Source organism: Nuphar pumila, chromosome 15, assembly GCF_984573655.1.
Source record: "Nuphar pumila chromosome 15, dmNupPumi1.hap1.1, whole genome shotgun sequence".
NCBI classification, from domain to species: domain Eukaryota; kingdom Viridiplantae; phylum Streptophyta; class Magnoliopsida; order Nymphaeales; family Nymphaeaceae; genus Nuphar; species Nuphar pumila.
The window spans coordinates 63,517,949-63,537,626 of NC_143263.1; the positions used below are offsets into that span (position 1 = coordinate 63,517,949).

Below are 19,678 nucleotides of genomic sequence, written 5' to 3' on the forward strand. Positions count from 1 at the left end.
AATGAAAGGAAGTCTCCTTACTTACCAAGCACCAAAATACTCTCTCAAAATATCTCCATTTCCAGACATCTCTCTCTCTCTCTCTCTCTCTCTATATATATATATATATATATATGAAAAGCATTAAAAACGGATAGCCATCCTCACCAATCTCTCTCTCTCTCTCTCTCTCTATATATATATATATATATATATATATGAAAATCATTAAAACTTGGATAGCCATCCTCACCTCTCTCTCTCTCTCTCTCTGTGAAAACCATTAGAAACTTTGATAGCCACCCCACCAAAGAAACTTGGAGAGAGAGAGAGAGAGGGATGGGCAAGAGCTGCTGGATATCATTCTTGGATGCGGACCAGATTATCAACATATCGCAGCTGCTGCCTCTCGACTCCCTGCTTGCATTTGGGATGACGTGCAGGAGGTTCAGGGACATCTGCTACTCCGACAGGCTCTGGGAGTCCATCTGCAGGAGGGATTGGGGCAACGTTGCCGTGGACGGCATGCTCATCAACTCTTGTCCTTCTTCTTCTTCGTTGCCATCGTCGTCGTCTTTGTCGCCGCCATCATCGTCGGAAGGGGAGCAGAAGAGGAAGAGTGGGTGGTCGTGGAAGAGGGCTTACGAGCAGGTGCAGCAGATGGGTTGCCTCTCTTCCATGAGGCTGACGCAGAGGGGAGCCGCCCCTCAACCCAGGGCCTCCCACTCCCTCAATTTCATCTGCAATTCACTTGTTCTCTTTGGAGGCGGATGTGAAGGAGGTCAGACCTCTCTCTCTCTGGGGAACAATTGAAAGTGCTGATGTTGCTTTTTTGGGGTTTTCCTTTTATATTTCAGATTGGTGCTGTTATTATTGTTCTTCCATGTTTATCTATTGTTTGTTACCAAACTCTCGGTTTTGCTGCTTCCACCTTTATCTTCTGTGCTGAGCGTATTCTGTCTTCATCTGTCTCTAGAAATTTCATTACCAAAATAATAGTAATAGCAACAGTAGTGGTAGTAGCAGTAGTAGCAGCAGTAGTGGCAGTATGGTGATGATGGTGATGCTGGTATTGACAAAAATAATGCTGCAGATACAGCTATAAGTGGTACAAATAAGAGCAGTAGAACTAATGATGATTCCAATAATTGTTGGTGCTATAATGATCATTAGTACTGGAGGTTTTTAGATACATCTTTTTCTTCGTCTTTTCTCTTTAGTTATGTTTGTGTGACAATAACTAAGTTTTACTGTTGCAAAACTGGTTATGATGACTAATATAATTTATGTAATAGAATGACAAACTTCTCTGTTTATCAAATTTATTTATATATTGAAAATCAGGATTTGATTTTTCTCTTTTTCCTTAGTGGGGGTTACGAACGGTATTCCTTCTGGTTGCAATTCGGCTTCTCAATTTTAAATTTATATGGAGGTACTAAGTAGGTTAGCAATCACGTGCATTTATCCTTTGTTTAAGAATTTAGTGGATCATGAAATATGGCAAGACAATTGGAAACCGATGATTACTTTTACTATCCTAAGAGTGATAAGCAAAAGTCAAAATTGTGCAAAACCTACAGAACAAATAATGTTAGTCGAAATTGTGCAAGTACTACTCATGGTTGATTGTTCCAAATCCTTAATCCAAAGGGTTAAACTTCACAGGAACATTACCCATAGGTCTTTTAGTTGAGAACAGGACATCATGACAGAGAAATGCAACTTGTGCTTTTACCTTTATTGTAGTCTTCCAATTAGAAATGGACCCAAATAATGAATTTGGAAGTCTTCTCTAGGTGCTTTTGTTGAGGAGGTATGCTTGTGGCTGCCTTTTTTTTCTTTGTATAGACTCAACTAAGCACCCACGATTGGCTTGATAAGCTAATCATTAATCATTAAAACCATTGGCCAAATATTCACTAGTTCAACAATAGCCATGATCTGGTTTCTTCACATGGTATGATTACGTTGGAATATGTATATGATAATTATTTATCTTTTAGTTGTTTATCTTGCTATTTGGAGGTTAATTAAGTTGTTTCTTAGGGTTCCTCATCATAAAAAAAACCATAAAAAGGGACTTCAAATTTCTTCCCTTATTTCAAAAGAGACAATAAACTAGTGGTTTAGTGGTCCCCTTAATACCCTTTGAGACTTGGAGCTGCTTATTCTTCTTATGGTTTCTTGTTTTTCAGACAAAAGTATTATTCCAACTTTCTAAGATGATAGTACCATAGGAACTACTTATGAGAGGCAGACTTTATGTCCATCAATTATTACACGCTTTTACAATTGTAGAGCTCCTATAATTGACCTTTGTTCATAATCTTACAATGTCTTTCTTGGTTACTTTTCCTTTTACATGGTAAATGAAAATGCATAATGGTACTGGAGGTCTACATTAGCTTGGTTTGGCTACTACCTTCTTTCCCAGGCCCTATGCCATTTTTTTGGTGATAGAATTTAAACTAATTTCACATTGGGGATGTGACTGCAACTGCAACTGCAACTGCAAATGCGTGCATCTCTGCCGTTTCATTTATCACCACGAGGAAGAGCTTTCTAGCTTCCCTAAATGAGTCATTCTATTGTCACATGTTTCCATGTTCGAACTTGAAAGCACCAAATATTTATGGTTGGCAGTTTCTGTTTCTTAGTCTGCAGTTGGATTTCTAGCATTTTAGTGAGCATTTTCATTTTTTTAGCAGCCGATGGCATTGCTATTTACATCATATGAAAGCAGTATTCCTTGATTCATAAAACACTTAATACCTCAACTTCCAGCATGATACAACCAGTATTCTGCAAAGAACAGAGAAACTTCGTTGTATTGAAGTGGTGCTCATTGTTGTTGGGGAACTTCATAAATCCGAAATTTGTTAGTTGTTAGAACCTAAAAGTCTTATGAATCTACTGAACTGGTCATTGAATTTAAAGTCTTCATCTTATGTAACTTTGTCAAGTATGTACTATCTTTGTAGGACTCCATCTTGATGATACATGGGTTGCTTGCACTGGAAAAGAAATAAGTAGAGGTGTCAAGTGGCAGTACCTTGGCTCAGGCACCCCAAGTGGGCGATTTGGACAGACTTGCATTGTTGTTGCAGACGTGCTAGTCCTCTTTGGTGGCATAAATGACAATGGAATCCGCAAAAATGATACATGGATCGGGCATGTCATGCATGATGAACTGCATGGCCTCAAAATCCCTTGGAGGCCATTGGAAGTGGGTCTCACCTTGCCTCCAACTCGTGGAGCCCATGCAGGATGCTATGCAGGCAAAAGGAGGATGGTGATCCATGGCGGGATTGGTCTGGATGGAGTCCGGTTAAAAGACACCTGGCTGCTGGAGCTATCTGATAATTGTAGATCAGGGGCATGGCGAGAAGTGGTGACCCCTCTTTCTCCTTTAGCTCGTTCAGGGCACACGTTAACGTACATTGGCGGTTCTCGCATGGTTCTGTTTGGAGGAAGGGGGTTGGGTTATGAGGTGCTGAATGATGCGTGGCTCTTAGATATGACCAGTGAACATCCAGTTTGGATTGAGCTGTCTGTGCCTTCTAACATACATGATGTGCCACTTCCTCGTGTTGGTCACTCCGCAACCTGGTTACTAGGAGGAAGAGTGCTGATTTTTGGAGGCGAAGATTCACACAGGTACAAAAAAAATGACTTTTGGATTCTTGATCCTGGTGCAGCCTCAACTGTAAGTGTTCAGTCTGAAGTATCATCAAAAGCAAAGAGGGTATCAAGAAAAATGTGGAAGAGACTGAATGTGGAGGGCCATCTCCCAAACAGCAGATCATTTCATAGGACATGTGCAGATAGGTCTAGATGCAGGATCTACATTTTTGGTGGCATGGTGGATGGTGTTATTCATCCAGCAGAGTCATCTGGATTGAGGTTTGATGCAGACCTGTACCTTGCAGAGCTTGTGCTTCAGTTGTAGAAAAAAAATTGTAGCCTCTCAAAATATTTGATGTGTCAAGTGAAGCTATATTGTGGCCTTGTTCAAACTATTTGATGTGTCGAATGAAAGCTATATCATGGCCTTGCTTTCTAACTTAACAAGGATGACTAATTCCAAATCTTGCATATTCCCCAGGTCAACTTTACAGTAACAGTGTTAATTCCATTTTTAATGCCGCTGTCAAGAAGACTGTCTATTGAATATTTTTTTGCAGATCTGGTCATAGTTCCCCTTAAGAACCTCTAGAATTAGGCAAACTATATCAATTTCCTATAATAATAGATTTTGTGGTTTGATCACTGCCATCGCTAATTATCTTGGTAACATCAGTATATGAGATAAATTCCTTAGAAACCTGAAGTTGCCTGCACATGGAAAACTAGATACACTCTAATGAATTCTGTCATACTTGTCAGATTTATATGATATGGTTTAACAAGGGAATACAAGCTGATTAGTCCAAGAAAGAGAATACAACAAGCACATTAATTCATTTGGGTGTCACATACTCTTATTTCCCTAGATCCAAAGCCACAAATTAGAACTCTGCCAGAATTTTGTCACCAGAGACAATCTTTAGAAAAATGGTCTGACTGGTGCATCCAGCAAAATGATTAGAATATGGAGCCATTGAATCCAAAGAAGTTTCCCTTCAAGAAAAAATTATGACAGGAAAAAAATAAAAGAACAATAAGCAATGCCAAGAAATACATGGAATCAGACTGTTTCCAGGAAATGGTGAAGTAGTACCAGTGCTCATGAGAGCAATTATTCGTGAAGCATGCAGAGCTTAAGCAACATCTAGCATCAGTTAGATTATTATAACTATGGCTTGCCCTTTCAATATTAAAAACCATCTTTCAGCTTACAACTTCACGCAGTTCAGAAATTGGATTCAATGTAAGGCTTACATGTCCAGAGCTTTAATTGAAGTGTTGCTGTTTGTTTGAAATTTCAAGCTTAGAGAGCTCAGACCTGCACTGAGTTGGGCAATGGCATCTGTAAATCTACTGAAACTATTAAGACTGATCTCAGCTCCCAGAGAACTGAAAAAATAAGACCATGATTTTACTCTGTTTTGGTAGGAGTTCATGCCGGAACACTCTGTTATTGCTCAAGTTTCTGTCTTCACAAAGAGCTCCAATTTGGAAGGCATTCAAAGGCCTGAACGTATCAACATAATCTTTGCAAGATATCTGGACAAACTCCAATAGAATCAACAAGCAAAACGTTTGGGCAACATGGCATATACGGACATTTGGTTGTCACAACTCACCAAGTTCATTGTCTGCACACATAAGTCAATTTAAATCAGCTCCATAATTGCATTTTATTCATGAAACTAAAATTTGGTAGCTGGATTCGATTAGTACTCAAATAACTCACCTATTTTAACCTATTTTAGAAAACGGAGAGAAAAGAAGATTGGTGAGTTATGAATTAGCCCAATTACAAGTTCATCAAGTTTTTGGCATGAAAAGTAGGGATGTACTAGAGGAAAAAGTTAGCTACATGTAGAAATTCAACTCATAACTCAAGGTTGTCTAGGGTGCCATCCACACAGAGAGAATTGATCGGCTGGCCCACTCTCAGGAAAACTAAGAAGCATAAGAAGCTATGGTACCCAGACACTCCATTTTGCCCTCCGTACCTGTGTGGACATACTTATCTCCGTGTCGACACACTTATCCCTGTGTCGACACACGTCAACACTCGGACACGCCATTTTACCCTCTGAACATACATGTTTGTATTTAATTTATAATTTATAATTATATTTTCAGTATATAATATATATTTTAGATATAGCATATATGTTTAGAATATATTCAGTTTATTTTAAATATATTTTGTATTTATGTGATGTATATATATATATCCGTGTCCCCGCATCCATATTTTTTGGAATTGCCATGTCGTACCCTCCAGTACCCATACCCCCTCAGTACCCACACCCACACCCACACCCACACCCACACCCACACCCAGGTGACATAGATAAGAAGGCTCCTATCTTCCCAGTTAACAGGCAACTCATAAAGGGTTTATAGAGATCCTCTAGGGCCTTGTCACACATGCCACCTACACAAGATGCACATAAATAACAGCGAAAGCTGGAAATAAGAACTAGGATTGTTGTTGAGTGTGCATGTAGCAGAGGATCAAAATCTGCTTATTTGTAATTGCATATGCAGTGAAGCTAGTTTCCTCTATTCGTGATGGCTTACCCGTGTAAGGATTAGGTTATCCCTGTAAAAGCAGTAATAAATATGCATCATCCTAACAACAATTTCCAAGATTAGCAATAGCTATGCCATTAGGTTTGCAGAAATATTGAATATTACCATGAGCAACAACTGTTCTATCTCCAAATGCAACACATAGCATTTGTAACTTGTCAGTTGCTTCCCCCGTTGAGCTCATACTATGTCTACCTTCATCATGTACCTCCAATTTCAACTTATGGTGCTATCTTTCCCGAAAAAGATCACCCGAGTCCTTTTCTCTTAGATTTCTCTGTCTCTTCCAAACAAATTTCCAAAAAAAGAACTGATAAACTAAATATTATAATATAAATTAATAATCATCTATCTGATGGATAGTTCGTATCTGAACATGTTCTATAACAAAGTAATTCTATTTTTACATGAAAGTATCTCACTGAAAGGTCGAAAAGATAATGGATTCTTAACATTCTCCCACGAGGATACCATGAGCATATATCTGATTTTTTTTGCTGGTTCCATTAAAAAATTTTGTCCACATTTAATTCATTCAACAATTTCCTATGGATGCATAATGAAACACGTCTCCTGGTTATAGCTCTAAGCACATCTAATATCCTTGCAGCTGTTGCACAAAACTTGTGTCAGATGTAAAATTCTCTAGAGTTTTTTTCATGGTGTTTCTAGTCCATCTATGGAGTGTATCCAAAATCAAGATCATGAGGGCCTTTTTTGCATGACAAGCTGCTGTTTATTTTATAAAGCATTTACCACTAAATACTTTATATAATAACCTTCACATTTATGTCATTGATTCCGGCACTAAAAATGAATGAAAGATTAACACAAGAAAACAATGCATAACAAAATGAATTAAACACAAAAATCCTAATATTTACCTTCACGTCACAGAATTTTATATAAAATCTTGAACCATCAATAGATAATTTGGTTTCAAGAATTTCTGTGACAACTGAACTGAGCTTTTCATTAACACTTGAACCAAGGCCCCAATGCAAATCAACCCCTGATATGCAGCAGGCTCTTCATTTCCACCAAGTGCGATGGGCACACTTCCATTCAGTATAATCATCACATATTGAATATTCAATGCCAATAGAAAGAAGGTTAAATCAATGCAATGGTTACATCTATGCTCATTAGGAATATCACATGCCCCACACATCATCAAATAAGTAAAAATAATAATAATAATAATAAATAAAGAGAAGAAAAGGAAAAAATCTGTGATTGTCTGCTTTCAGAATGATCACGAATAACAACACATATCGGGAAACCCCCTAAATTGAACAAAAAGGATGCAAAATCGTCGTGTTTACCATAGACAAACTTATCCATCAAAGGAAAAACTCAAACCCAAAAGGTAAAACCACACATGGTTACTGGAACTTCTACCTATCTTTGAAAGATCACTTCAGGAAAGTTATTTCAGAAGTCGGAAATTGAACACTTCTGAAACACAGTTCCCTTATCATGGACATCAAATTTCCAACATGAAAATTGAACTTTCATTAAAATAACACTAACATAATTAGTGAACTGTGATTCCTATAATAACAATACCCTAGTTGACTTATATGTCAAGGCACAAATGTTCAAAACTTTTTTCTCATGATAAAACATGTGTGCTATTGTGCATTTGCTTGTATATAATTTATGTGTTTTATATTATTTACTGCTTATTAGCTATTATACATTAATAGATAATAAAATTTTCTTTTATATATATATATATATATATATATATATATATATATATATATATATATATATATATATATATATATATATATATATATATATATATATATATAGGGAAGGGGAACTGTCCAACCAAAGGAAGGTCCAAAATCTACAACCGATGATAATTGATGGCGTTTCTTCTCTAACAATTGAGTTTTTCATCGATCTGACTTTACATATTAGATTTTTATCATTCATTTAGTGAGCAACATGTTTTGGATTATGAATTTTCGATGTTTAGATGCGTTTTTTAAAGTGTTAAAAACCAACGGCCCACAATACTTTGTATTCTAAAGCCTTAAATGCATTGTGAACCGTCAATTTTTTCACGATGCGGAAAACATGTCTTTATATCGTAAAGTCATCATGCAAAGCATATTTCTTACTAAATAAATTATAAAGAATAAATATTTGAGGTCCGATTGATGAGATACTCAAGCATTTGAGAAGGGGAGCCATCTCATCGTCGTTGGTTGTAGATTTTGGACCTTCCTTCGGTTGGATGGTCCCCCTTACCTATATATGTTGAATGGTCCTCCTTCCCTATATATATATATAGAGAGAGAGAGAGAATCACTAGAATATGAGAACTAATGTGTGCACTGTAATGAAGTGCCATATGAGTGAAGCGAAATCTCCAAGAGCAAAACACACACATACACAAGTAGCCACTAATGGGCAAAAATACAACAAACCAGAAAAGTAGTAAAAACATACAAAATACAACAACAACAACAACTACGCCTTCATCCCAAAACAATTGGGGTCAGCGATATGAACCAAAAAAGAAATTCATTTTGGGTCTTCCACATGAATCCTTTTCCTCCAATCATTTCTATCCAACGCCATGTCCTCGGTGAGGTTCAAAGCATTCATATCCTTTCCTATCATCTCCATCCAAGTCTTCCTAGGCCTACCCCGACCTCTTTTAACTAATATATTTTCCCATTTCTCCAACCTTCTAACTGGAGCATCATTAGGCCTTCGCCGAATATGTCCAAACCACCGTAAACGATTCTCTCGCATCTTATTTTCAATGGGTGCAACACCTACCTTCTTACGTATCTCTTCGTTCCGAATCTTATCTTTTATTGTATTTCCACACATCCATCTAAGCATCCGCATCTCAGCTACACTCATTTTTTGAATATGATGTCTCTTGGCAGCCCAACATTCCGTACCATATAGTAAAGCGGGTCTAATAGTCATCCTATAAAACTTTCCCTTCAACCGCAATGGCATTCTACGATCGCACAGCACTCCAGTAGCACTTTTCCATTTCATCCACCCAACCTTTATCCTATGATTTACATCTCCATCAATTTCTCCATACTTTTGAATGATGGATCCCAAATATTTGAAATAATCATTCACCGGTATATCTTGCTCACCAAGCTTCACTACACTCCCATCACTACTTCGTTGCTTACTAAACCGACATTCCATATATTCAGTCTTACTCTTACTCAACTTAAAACCTCTAGCTTCCAATGTCTGTCTCCATAATTCTAACTTAGCATTAACCCCAGCTCTAGACTCATCAATCAAAACAATATCATCAGCAAACAACATACACCACGGTACATTTTCTTGAATTGATCTCGTAAGCTCATCCATCACTATCGCAAATAGGAAAGGGCTTAAAGCAGATCCTTGATGTAACCCAACCGTTATCGGAAAATTGGTTGACACCCCTCCACAAGTGCGGACATTGGTTACTACTCCTTCATACATATCTTTAATTATACTAATGTACTTGAGAGAAACACCTTTCTTCATCATTGTCCACCAGAGAACGTCCCTAGGTACTCTATCGTATGCCTTCTCTAAATCAATAAAAACCATATGCAAATCTTTGTTCCTCTCTCTATATCTTTCAATAAGTTGTCTAAGAAGATGTATAGCTTCCATAGTTGATCTTCCAGGCATAAAACCAAATTGATTCTCCGATATCATGACAACCTTCCTCAACCTAGACTCAATCACCCTCTCCCAAAGTTTCATAGTATGACTCATGAGTTTTATACCACGATAGTTTGTGCAATCTTGTATATCACCCTTATTCTTATATAAAGGCACCAAAGTACTCTTCCTCCACTCATTAGGCATCTTATTTGTTCGCCAAATCAAGTTAAAAAGATTTGTCAACCATTCTAAACCTTTCTCTCCCAAGCATTTCCAAGCCTCGATAGGTATACCATCTGGGCCAACTGCCCTTCTTGATTTCATTTTCTTCAAAGCCTCTGCAATTTCTTTCTTTTGAATCTTGCGCATGAAGTCACGATTTATCTCATGAAAAGGAATGGAGAAGTCTCCAAGATCTTGAGCATGACTATCATTAAATAGCTTATCAAAATAATCTTTCCATCTCTCCTTAATCTCCTCATCTTTGACTAAAACCCTTTGCGTTTCATCTTTGATACATCTAACCATACCCAAATCCTTCGATTTCCTATCTCTCATCTTTGCAAGCCTATAAATATCCTTCTCGCCTTCTTTGGTATCCAACTTGTCATAAACCTCCTTATATACCTTAGCCCTCGCGTTTCGAACAACTTTTTTAGCTTCCTTCTTTGCTATCATATACTTCTCCAAATTCTCATTATCACGACTCTTACTTAGATTTCTATAACACTCTCTTTTAACCTTAATAGCTAATTTGACATCCTCATTCCACCATGATGTATCCTTACCTAGTGGTGCACCGCCTTTAGATTCACCCAATACCTCCTTAGCTACCTTTCTCATACCACCCGCTATCTTATTCCACATTGATTCTGAATCCTCCTCGAGACACCAATCAACTTCCTTAACTACCTGCTCTACAAACATTCCTTGTTTAGCTCCTTTCAGTGCCCACCACTTAATTCTAGGATCTATCCTATGTCTATCCCTTTTGCGGCATTGTCTAATTCTAAGATCTAAAATTAAGACTCTATGTTGTGTAGCTACACTTTCTCCTGGTATAACCTTACAATCGATGCAACAACCCCTATCTCTCTTTCTAAGTAGGAAAAAATCTATCTGACTCGTATTAACCCCACTTTTAAATGTTACTAGGTGAGACTCCCTCTTCCTAAACCAGGTGTTTGCTAAGATCATATCATAGGACAAACAAAAATCTAAAATCCTTTCTCCACTTTCATTTCTTTCTCCTATACCATAGCCTCCATGGATATTCTCAAATCCATCCCTACTAATGCCTACATGTCCATTAAGGTCACCGCCGATGAAAAGCTTTTCTCCATAAGATGTCTCTTGTACTACTCCATCTAAATCTTCCCAAAATTGATGCTTAATGGAATCATCTAAACCTACTTGAGGTGCATAAACACTAATAATATTAATAATATCCGTACCTAATACTAATTTAATAAGTAAAATTCTATCACCCTTCCTACGGACCTCAACTACATTATCTATAAACTGACGACTCATAACAATCCCTACTCCATTCCTATTCCTATTTATTCCTGTATACCAAATCTTATATCCCCAAGGTTCTATCACTTTAGCTTTCTCACCTACCCATTTGGTCTCTTGAAGACATAAAATATCAATCTTTCTCCTACACATAACATCTACTAACTCTACCAACTTACCAGTTAAAGACCCTATGTTCCAAGTGGCTAACCTAATTTTATGGTCTTGGACTAACTTCTTTACCCCCACCCGTCCAACAAAGTGAGGGAACCCTTGCCTATTTGACACCACACCCGGGCGCCGGTGTGACGCGTCGCTTCTGGGCGACGACCTAGCAACCCTTGCACATTTATCACTGCCTCCGGGCCTAGAGAGTACAGCGCGTCGCTCAGTAGGGAACGCCCCAACGAAATTCTCATATTGGTTCATTTTCATAGGATATGACAAAGTTTTTTATGCTGGCTGTCACAGGCCTACCGCAACCCTCCTCCTTTATCCGGGCTTGGGACCGGCAGTGTATAACTACACAGGCGGAGTTTAAAAACATACAAAATAAAGTGAAAAAATATATTCCACTCAAGAGGGCTTCAAAGAAGCTTACATACAATGGGGGAGAACCCCTTTATTTATAGGCACAAGAAGAGGACCCTTGGAAGGGCTCCTAAGGGACGTTGGAGCCCTTCTAACGTCCCTCAAGGGGGGCTTTTCCAAGGTAAAAGGAAAAAGGAAAAAGGAAAAAAGGAAAAAGAAAAGAAAAAGAAAAGAAAAGGGAAAAAAGAAAGGAGAAAAATATACACGGCGTGAAATGGTAAAAAGACTATTTTACCCTTAGTGGGTATTACAAAGGAAATATATAAATATATATATTTATACATGTAGATAGACACATAGACATATATATATATATATATATGTAATATATATATATATATATGTGTATGTTTCGTGATCTATATATATATATATATACAATCATATTTTAACATCCCCCCTCAAACACACGGGGAGGTCACCAAGAGTTTTTGCTGAGAAGAAAGTAAAAGCGAGGCGATGGCAAAGCTTTGGTGAAGAAGTCCGCCAACTGGTATTCGGTAGGAACATATGGCAAGTGAATAGTGTCTCAGAGGAACTCATTACGAACATAATGGCAATCCATCTCAATGTGCTTGGTTCGTTCATGGAAGGTGTGATTACAGGCAATGTAGATAGAACTCTTGTTGTCGCAACACAGCTTCAAAGGAGTTGAGAATAAAACGCCCATATCTTTAAGTAGACTTCTTAACCATATAATCTCAGTGGTAGTAGTGGTCATCGCATGATATTCGGCCTTTATAGAAGAGAGGGATACTTTTTGCTGCTTCTTACACCTCCATGAAATAAGTGACTCTCCAAGAAATACACAATAACCTGTGGTGGAAATACGATCATCAGAGTTACCACTCCAATCAGAGTCAGTATAAGCAAGTAAAGTAAGATGTGAAGAAGAGGGTAAGAATAATCCTTTAGTTATAGTGTTCTTCAAATATCTGATAATTCTCATGACTGCAGCCATGTGAATGATAGGAGCAGTCTGAAATTGGCTTGCACTATGAACCGCATGAGAAAAGTCTGGCCTGGTGATAGATAAATATGTTAGTGACCCCCAATTAACTGACGATAAGGCGTGAGATCTTCTAAAGGAGTGCTATCACTGGCTCTCATCTTGACATTGATCATTTCTGGAGTCTCCACTCTTTTGTCATCCGTGAGCCTAGACCGGACAATGATATCGAAGGCAAGCTTCATTTGGGAGAGGACATACCCTTTAGGGGAATATGCAACTTCAATACCTAAAAAATACCTTAGAAAACCAAGGTCAGACATATCAAAATTTTGTTTCAAAATATTCTTAATAAGATCAATACCTTTTTTGTCATTACCTGTGATAATCATGTCATCAACATAAAGCAACAAGATTATTATCTTTTCATTAGAAGTTTTAACAAACAAAGCAGTATCAGTATAACAAGAAGAAAAACCATTATCAAGAACTACTTTGCTAAAAAGATCATACCAAGCTTTTGGTGTTTCTTTGAGACCATAGAGAGCTTTATTTAACTTAAGAATATTTTCTTTACCAATTTCAAGACCTGGCGGAGGTTTCATAAGGACTTCTTTACATAAAGTTCCATTTAAAAAGGCATTTTTAACATCAAGTTGATAAATTGACCATTGTTTAATAGAGGCTAAGGCAATTAACGTTCGTACACTAGTCATTCTAGCAACTGAAGCTAAGGTTTCTTCATAATCTATCCCATATTCTTGGGCGTAACCTTTTGCAACCAAACGAGCTTTGTATATTTCAAGGGATCTGTCAGATTTGGTTTTGACTTTATATACCCATCTACACCCAATAGACTTTTTTCCTAATGGTTGACGAATAATGCTCCAAGTTTGGGCTTTGTTAAGAGCCTCTAATTCAATTCTCATTGCTTCAATCCAATGAGGATGATCCTTAGCTTCTTTATAAGAGGTAGGCTCATGATACAAATGTATCATCATGAGGTAAGTTCTATAATTGGGTGAAAAAGATTCATAAGATAAAAATTTTTGTGGTGGCCTACTATTACGAGAAGACCTTCTAGGTTGGTTGTCATCAATAGATTCTTCTAAGTTTTGAGAATATCTTTCAAGGGTCGGTTGATGTTCATTTCCTAACCGCCAGGTATATACATTTAAATCATTAGGGTTTTCATTTTGAAAAACCTCATCATGTTGGGGTATGTCATCATGATGTAAAATCCCATCACAAGTATTATCACAAATAATTGTATCTAGGGACTCAATTCTAGAAGCTAAATCAAATAGGAAGGAATAATCAATGTCTTCTTTAGATGTGTGAATATCGAAACCATTTTGATCATAAAAAAAATTTACATTTCTTGACACATAGAGTTAATTGTTTTGAAGATCATAACATCTATAACCTTTTTTATTTTCATCATAGCCAATGAATACACACTCAAAGGGCCTTTGGTGATAATTTGTCTTGTCCTTGAACAAGCACAAAGCATTTACATCCAAAGATCCTTAGTCTATTAAAATCAGGAGTAATTTTGAATAATTTTTTAAAAGGTGATACATTCTTCAATGAAGAGGAGGGCATACGATTGATAAGATATGTTGTTGTAAGAAGAGCTTCGGCCCAAAAATTTTTAGAAACATTTTTAGAGACTAGAAGTGTTCTTGTGGTTTTAATTAAGTGTCTATGTTTCCTTTCCGTAAGACCATTTTGTTGCAGAGTTTTAGGACAAGAACATTGATGTAAAATTCTATATGATTTAAAATAATTTTGAAAATCTCTAGACATGTACTCCCCTCCATTATCGGATCTAAATATCGCTATATTGTGTTGAAATTGATTTTGAATAAGAACATGAAATTCTTTAAAAATATTGAAGACATCAGATTTATTTTTAATAATGTATACCCATGTATATCTAGAAAAGTCATCAATAAAGGTAACATAGTAGAAATATCCTCCTTTGGACATAACGGGTGTTGGCCCCCATACATCGGAATGCACAAGTTCAAAAGATTTTTTTGACACAAAATTACTATGCGAATACGGAAGCGAATGAATCTTTCCAAGAATACAATTATTGCATGTAAATGTATTTGTATTACAAATTTTTTCCGAAAAAGGAAAGAGATACAACTTGGACATACTAGGATGTCCAAGCCTCTTATGCCAAGTCTCAATATCTTTAGATTGAACATGATTACAAAATGATTTAGATGGCAAAGACAAAAAATCCATATAGTAAAGATCCCCTTTTTTATGGCCTTGCCCAATCCGCTTCCCGGACCGGAGATCCTGCACATAGCAATGGGTTGGTGAAAAAGAGACATTACATTCAAAATCAGTAATTTGAGAAATGAAAAAAAGATTTAAATTAAGTTTTGGAATAATTCAGATTTTGGGAATAAAAAAACCTTTGTTTTGGTCATAAGTTTTCTCAAGGTTTCCAATGCCTTCAACATCCAAGGATGTTCCATCGGTGGTTGAAACAAATGATTTAAATTTGTTTAGACTTGGTTTTGATAAAAGCGATGCATTTGGAGTCATATGAAAGGAGGCACCCGAGTCAAGGATCCAAGAAGTCATACCTGGAAAAGAGGAAATGGTGGCACCGAAAGTGGAAGGTAAAGAAGATGATGTAGAGGAGTTCATCTTTATGAATTGTTGAAGAGTTTCAGTAAGATGCGCAATGGACTCCTTTATGTCTCCATCCTTCTTTGAATCTTCATTTGTATTTGGAGAAATTTCACCAACGGAAGCAACCTTCCTTTTGAATTTAGGGCAATCCGGGCGAATATGACCCGGTTCATTACAATTATGACAAATAATCTTTCTTCCTCCACCACCATTATTCTTTCAAAAATGGGGTGGTTTATACGATCTAACATTATTGTCGGGTCTAGATACGGCATGAACTTCATCAACATCTCTTTTCAAGGCCAAACAAGTTTCTTCTTGACATAAGTCGTCCAAAATATCACTTAGAGGAGTAGAAGCCCTATGAAGTAGGGATCCTCTAAGTTGCTCAAATTCAGGACGAAGCCCATGAATAAATTGAAAGAATCTTTCTTTCTCCATTTGCTTTTGTCTCATGGCAATAGCACTACCTTTCCATTGAGGTTCAAGGAAAACAAGTTCATCCCACAAAGAAGATATGGGACTATAATAGTCCCTAATACTCATGTCACTTTGCTTGATTTCTCTTACCTTTTCTTGTAAAAAGAAATGCCTAGCAAGGTCTCTTTGCATGTACATTTCTTTCATAAAGAACTAAGCTTCATTGGTCTTCTTAAACTTTGCAAGATTTGCGCAAATCTTTAAATCCACATTATTCATGAACCATGCTAGAATTTTAGCATGTTCACTTTCCCAATCCTCCATTTTTTAAGAGAAGTCAAGAATAACCTTCTCTTTTTCTTCTTCATTCAAAGCTTTTTCCTCTTTGCCTTCAAACTTAGTTAATTTCAATTGAGGTTCCGGAATGGTCTCACACACATACGCCCAAAGTTGTTTACCTTTGAGGTTATTTTCCATAGCGGTCACCCACATTCGGTAATTGGTCCCATTCAATTTGAATGAGAGATCGATTTTTGCATCCTTGTCGGCCATTTATAAAAAAAAGGTTTAAAGCTATGTCACACAGACTCGGCTAGGGAGGCGCCGCACCCGAGTCGACATGCCCCGACACGGGTGCGGCTTCGGACACGGCCCAGACTCGGTCAACGCCAAGTCGGACTCGGTCAACACCGAGTCGGACTCGGTCAACGAGTCAAGGCCGAGTCCGTCCTTGTTTTGGACTCGGTCAATGTTGACTGAGTCCAAAAATGTCTATTTTAGGGCAAAAAAACTGATCTTTTTATATATTTTTTTATAAAATATATATAGCATGAGTCTCAAACATAAGCCCCAGAAAAAAAAATACAATCAGCGGGACCCGTGCCGGGGGGAGCCCCTGGACCCCCCTTTCTATAAGGGCAAAAGTACAATTTGCAAAGTTTGTAAAAAACACTCATGCTGGTGCCAAACTTTAGAGGACAATATCCACATATATGCACACACTGGATATATTATTATATATATATTTTAAAAAATATCTATATATATAACAGAGTCCCTGTGTCCAAAATTTTTAAAATTGCGCCGCACCCGTGTCGCACCTGCACCCGCACCCGCACCCATGTGACATAGGTTTAAAGGAAAGAGAAAGGATATATATTACTTGTCAAGTGAGATTCTGATGAAGCTTTCTTAACCTTGCTATGATACCATGTAATGAAGTGCCAAATGAGTGAAGCGAAATCTCCAAGAGCAAAACACGCACATACACAAGTAGCCACTAATGGGCAAAAATACAACAAACCACAAAAGTGCTAAAAACACACAAAATAAAGTGAAAAAATATATTTCACTCAAGAGGGCTTCAAAGAAGCCCTCTTACGATGGGGGAGAACCCCTTTATTTATAGGCACAAGAAGAGGACCCTTGGAAGGGCTCCTAAGGGACGTTGGAGGCTCCAACGTCCCTCAAGGGGGGCTTTTCCAAGGTAAAAGGAAAAAGGAAAAAGAAAAGAAAAAGAAAAGAAGAAAAGAAAAGGGAAAAAAGAAAGGAGAAAAATATACACGGCTTGAAATGGTAAAAAGACTATTTTACCCTTAGTGGGTATTACAAAGGAAATATATAAATATATATATTTATACATGTAGATAGACATATATATATAATCATATTTTAACATGAACCGCTATTTTTATGGATTTTTTGTTCTTTTCTCTTGAATCTAACCATATGGATGTAATCTGCATGTTTGGTTTTATAAGAACCTGCTCTTAAATCATCCATTTTTTATGCATAAACACGATTTTTTAAGGTTTTAAAATCAATGGCTCATAATCTTCATAAATATTCAAGCATTCAAAAGTCACATTTTTCCATCGAAAATACATGATCCATTGGTTGATTCCTAGCAAATTCACCATGCCAAGCACATCCATATGGTTGGATTTGCAAAAAAAGTATGGAAATGCCCATATTTCTAGTTCTCATATTCCAGTTACTCTCTCTCTCTCTTTCTCTCTCTCTCTCTCTCTCTATATATATATATATATATATATATATATATATATATATATATATATATATATATATATATATATATATATATATATATATATGTATGTGTGTGTGTGTCATGAAATACAAGAAATAACTATAGGATGCCACTTATCGGCTTTACAAACACACAAAAGTATACACAACCAAAGACTACTTATGGGTCAAGATACAAACACAAACACAAAAACCCACTAGTGGGCAAGAAAAAACATATATAAAAAATATAGGATCTTATTTCAATAAGTGGTGGACACAAGCATACTTACAAGAGGGGGTTCATCCCCTATAATATACATAAAAAGGGACCCAAAGGGCCATTGGGAGAGTTCCCGATGGCTAGAAATATAGCCGTTGGGAGCACTCCCAATGGCTCTTTGGATCAAGGGTATTATAAAGACAATAATTCCCTTGATAAAAAGCAAAAAATAAAAAGTAACAAACCTCTAAAGTGTCCCTAGTGAACACAACTAATTATATTCAATAAAAAGATAAAAATACCCCTAATGGACATTACCTATATATATATATATATATATATATATATATATATATATATATATATATATATATATATATATATATATATATATATATATATATATATATATATACTCCCAACGGCTCTTTGAATCAAGGGTATTATAAAGACAATAATTCCCTTGATAAAAGGTAAAAAAGAAAAAGAAAAAGAAAAAGATCTCTAAAGTGTCCCTAGTGAACACAACTAATTATATTCAGTAAAAAGATAAAAATACCCCTAATGGACATTACCTATATATATAGGTTAATATTGGCTACTAATGAAGGTACAAAACTAATGAGTAGAAATCACTCTTTTCTTAAAAAATTTCCATTTTTTTGTAGATCAAATGTTACAAATATGATATGTGGGGTTTTTAGTAGGAAATTTGTTTTGAATCATGTGATTATGACAAGTAATTAGGTTTTTAAAGGGGCCCAAAAATCAATGGCCTACAATGTGCCAAAATTTCATAACTCAAAAGATCACATTTTTACATCAGAAAAACATGATCCAAGGTTTGATCCTTAGCAAACAAACCTGTTGAACACATCTATGTGGCTAGATTGAGTCAATACAACTTGCACCTATGATTTCTAGCTCATTAGTTTCATACCTTCATTAGTAGCCAATATTCACCCTATATATATCATAGTCACAGATATCGCCAATATTTTAAAAATATCGTGATATTAACATGGTACAATGGCAAAATAATTTTAAAGGTAAAATAACATGATATTTTCAAAATATCAAGAATTTATATATCGCGATAATATTGCAATATTATCGTGATCGCAGCACAACAATGGTGTTTTTTTAAAACAGTTGGTGTAAGGGTATTTTAGGTTTAAAAAAAAGGGGGATACATATGTCTTTCCTAAGTTTCTTAATAGGTTAGTTTGGGTATAAAGTTTATACATTTTTTACTTTTGTGGGGGTTATGTACCTAGGTGTCACCTTTTAAAAAAGAAAGAGAAAGAAAGAGAAAGAAGTTGCTTCATCTGCTCGAGTTCCATCATTGTCGTTCCAGCTTGCTTCGTCTCCTCGAGTTGTAATCAACGTGAACAGGGAAAGAAAGAAAGAAGAGAAAGAAGAAGGGAAGGAAGAAAGGAAGGAAA

At 36.5% G+C, this 19,678-nt stretch overlaps 1 protein-coding gene and 1 pseudogene across 1 annotated transcript; one reads left to right on the forward strand and one right to left on the reverse strand.

Annotated features, from left to right (window-relative positions):
• Positions 1-218: 218 nt before the first annotated feature.
• Positions 219-4,047, forward strand: LOC149815456 (F-box/kelch-repeat protein At1g51550-like). The gene is made up of 2 exons (XM_089989446.1): positions 219-760; positions 2,964-4,047. The coding sequence occupies exons 1-2, from the start codon at positions 319-321 to the stop codon at positions 3,929-3,931; spliced, it is 1,410 nt and encodes a 469-aa protein (XP_089845572.1). The 5' UTR covers positions 219-318; the 3' UTR covers positions 3,932-4,047.
• Positions 4,048-4,337: 290 nt separating this feature from the next.
• Positions 4,338-19,678, reverse strand: part of LOC149815457 (uncharacterized) — a 32,962-nt pseudogene continuing 17,621 nt past the window's right edge.

Bases quoted from the DNA above. Each gene is read 5' to 3' on its own strand.
- LOC149815456 (XM_089989446.1), top strand. From the start codon at position 319: ATGGGCAAGAGCTGCTGGATATCATTCTTGGATGCGGACCAGATTATC. The intron at 761-2,963 runs GTCAGACCTCTC...CTATCTTTGTAG, and splicing joins TGGAGGCGGATGTGAAGGAG to GACTCCATCTTGATGATACA.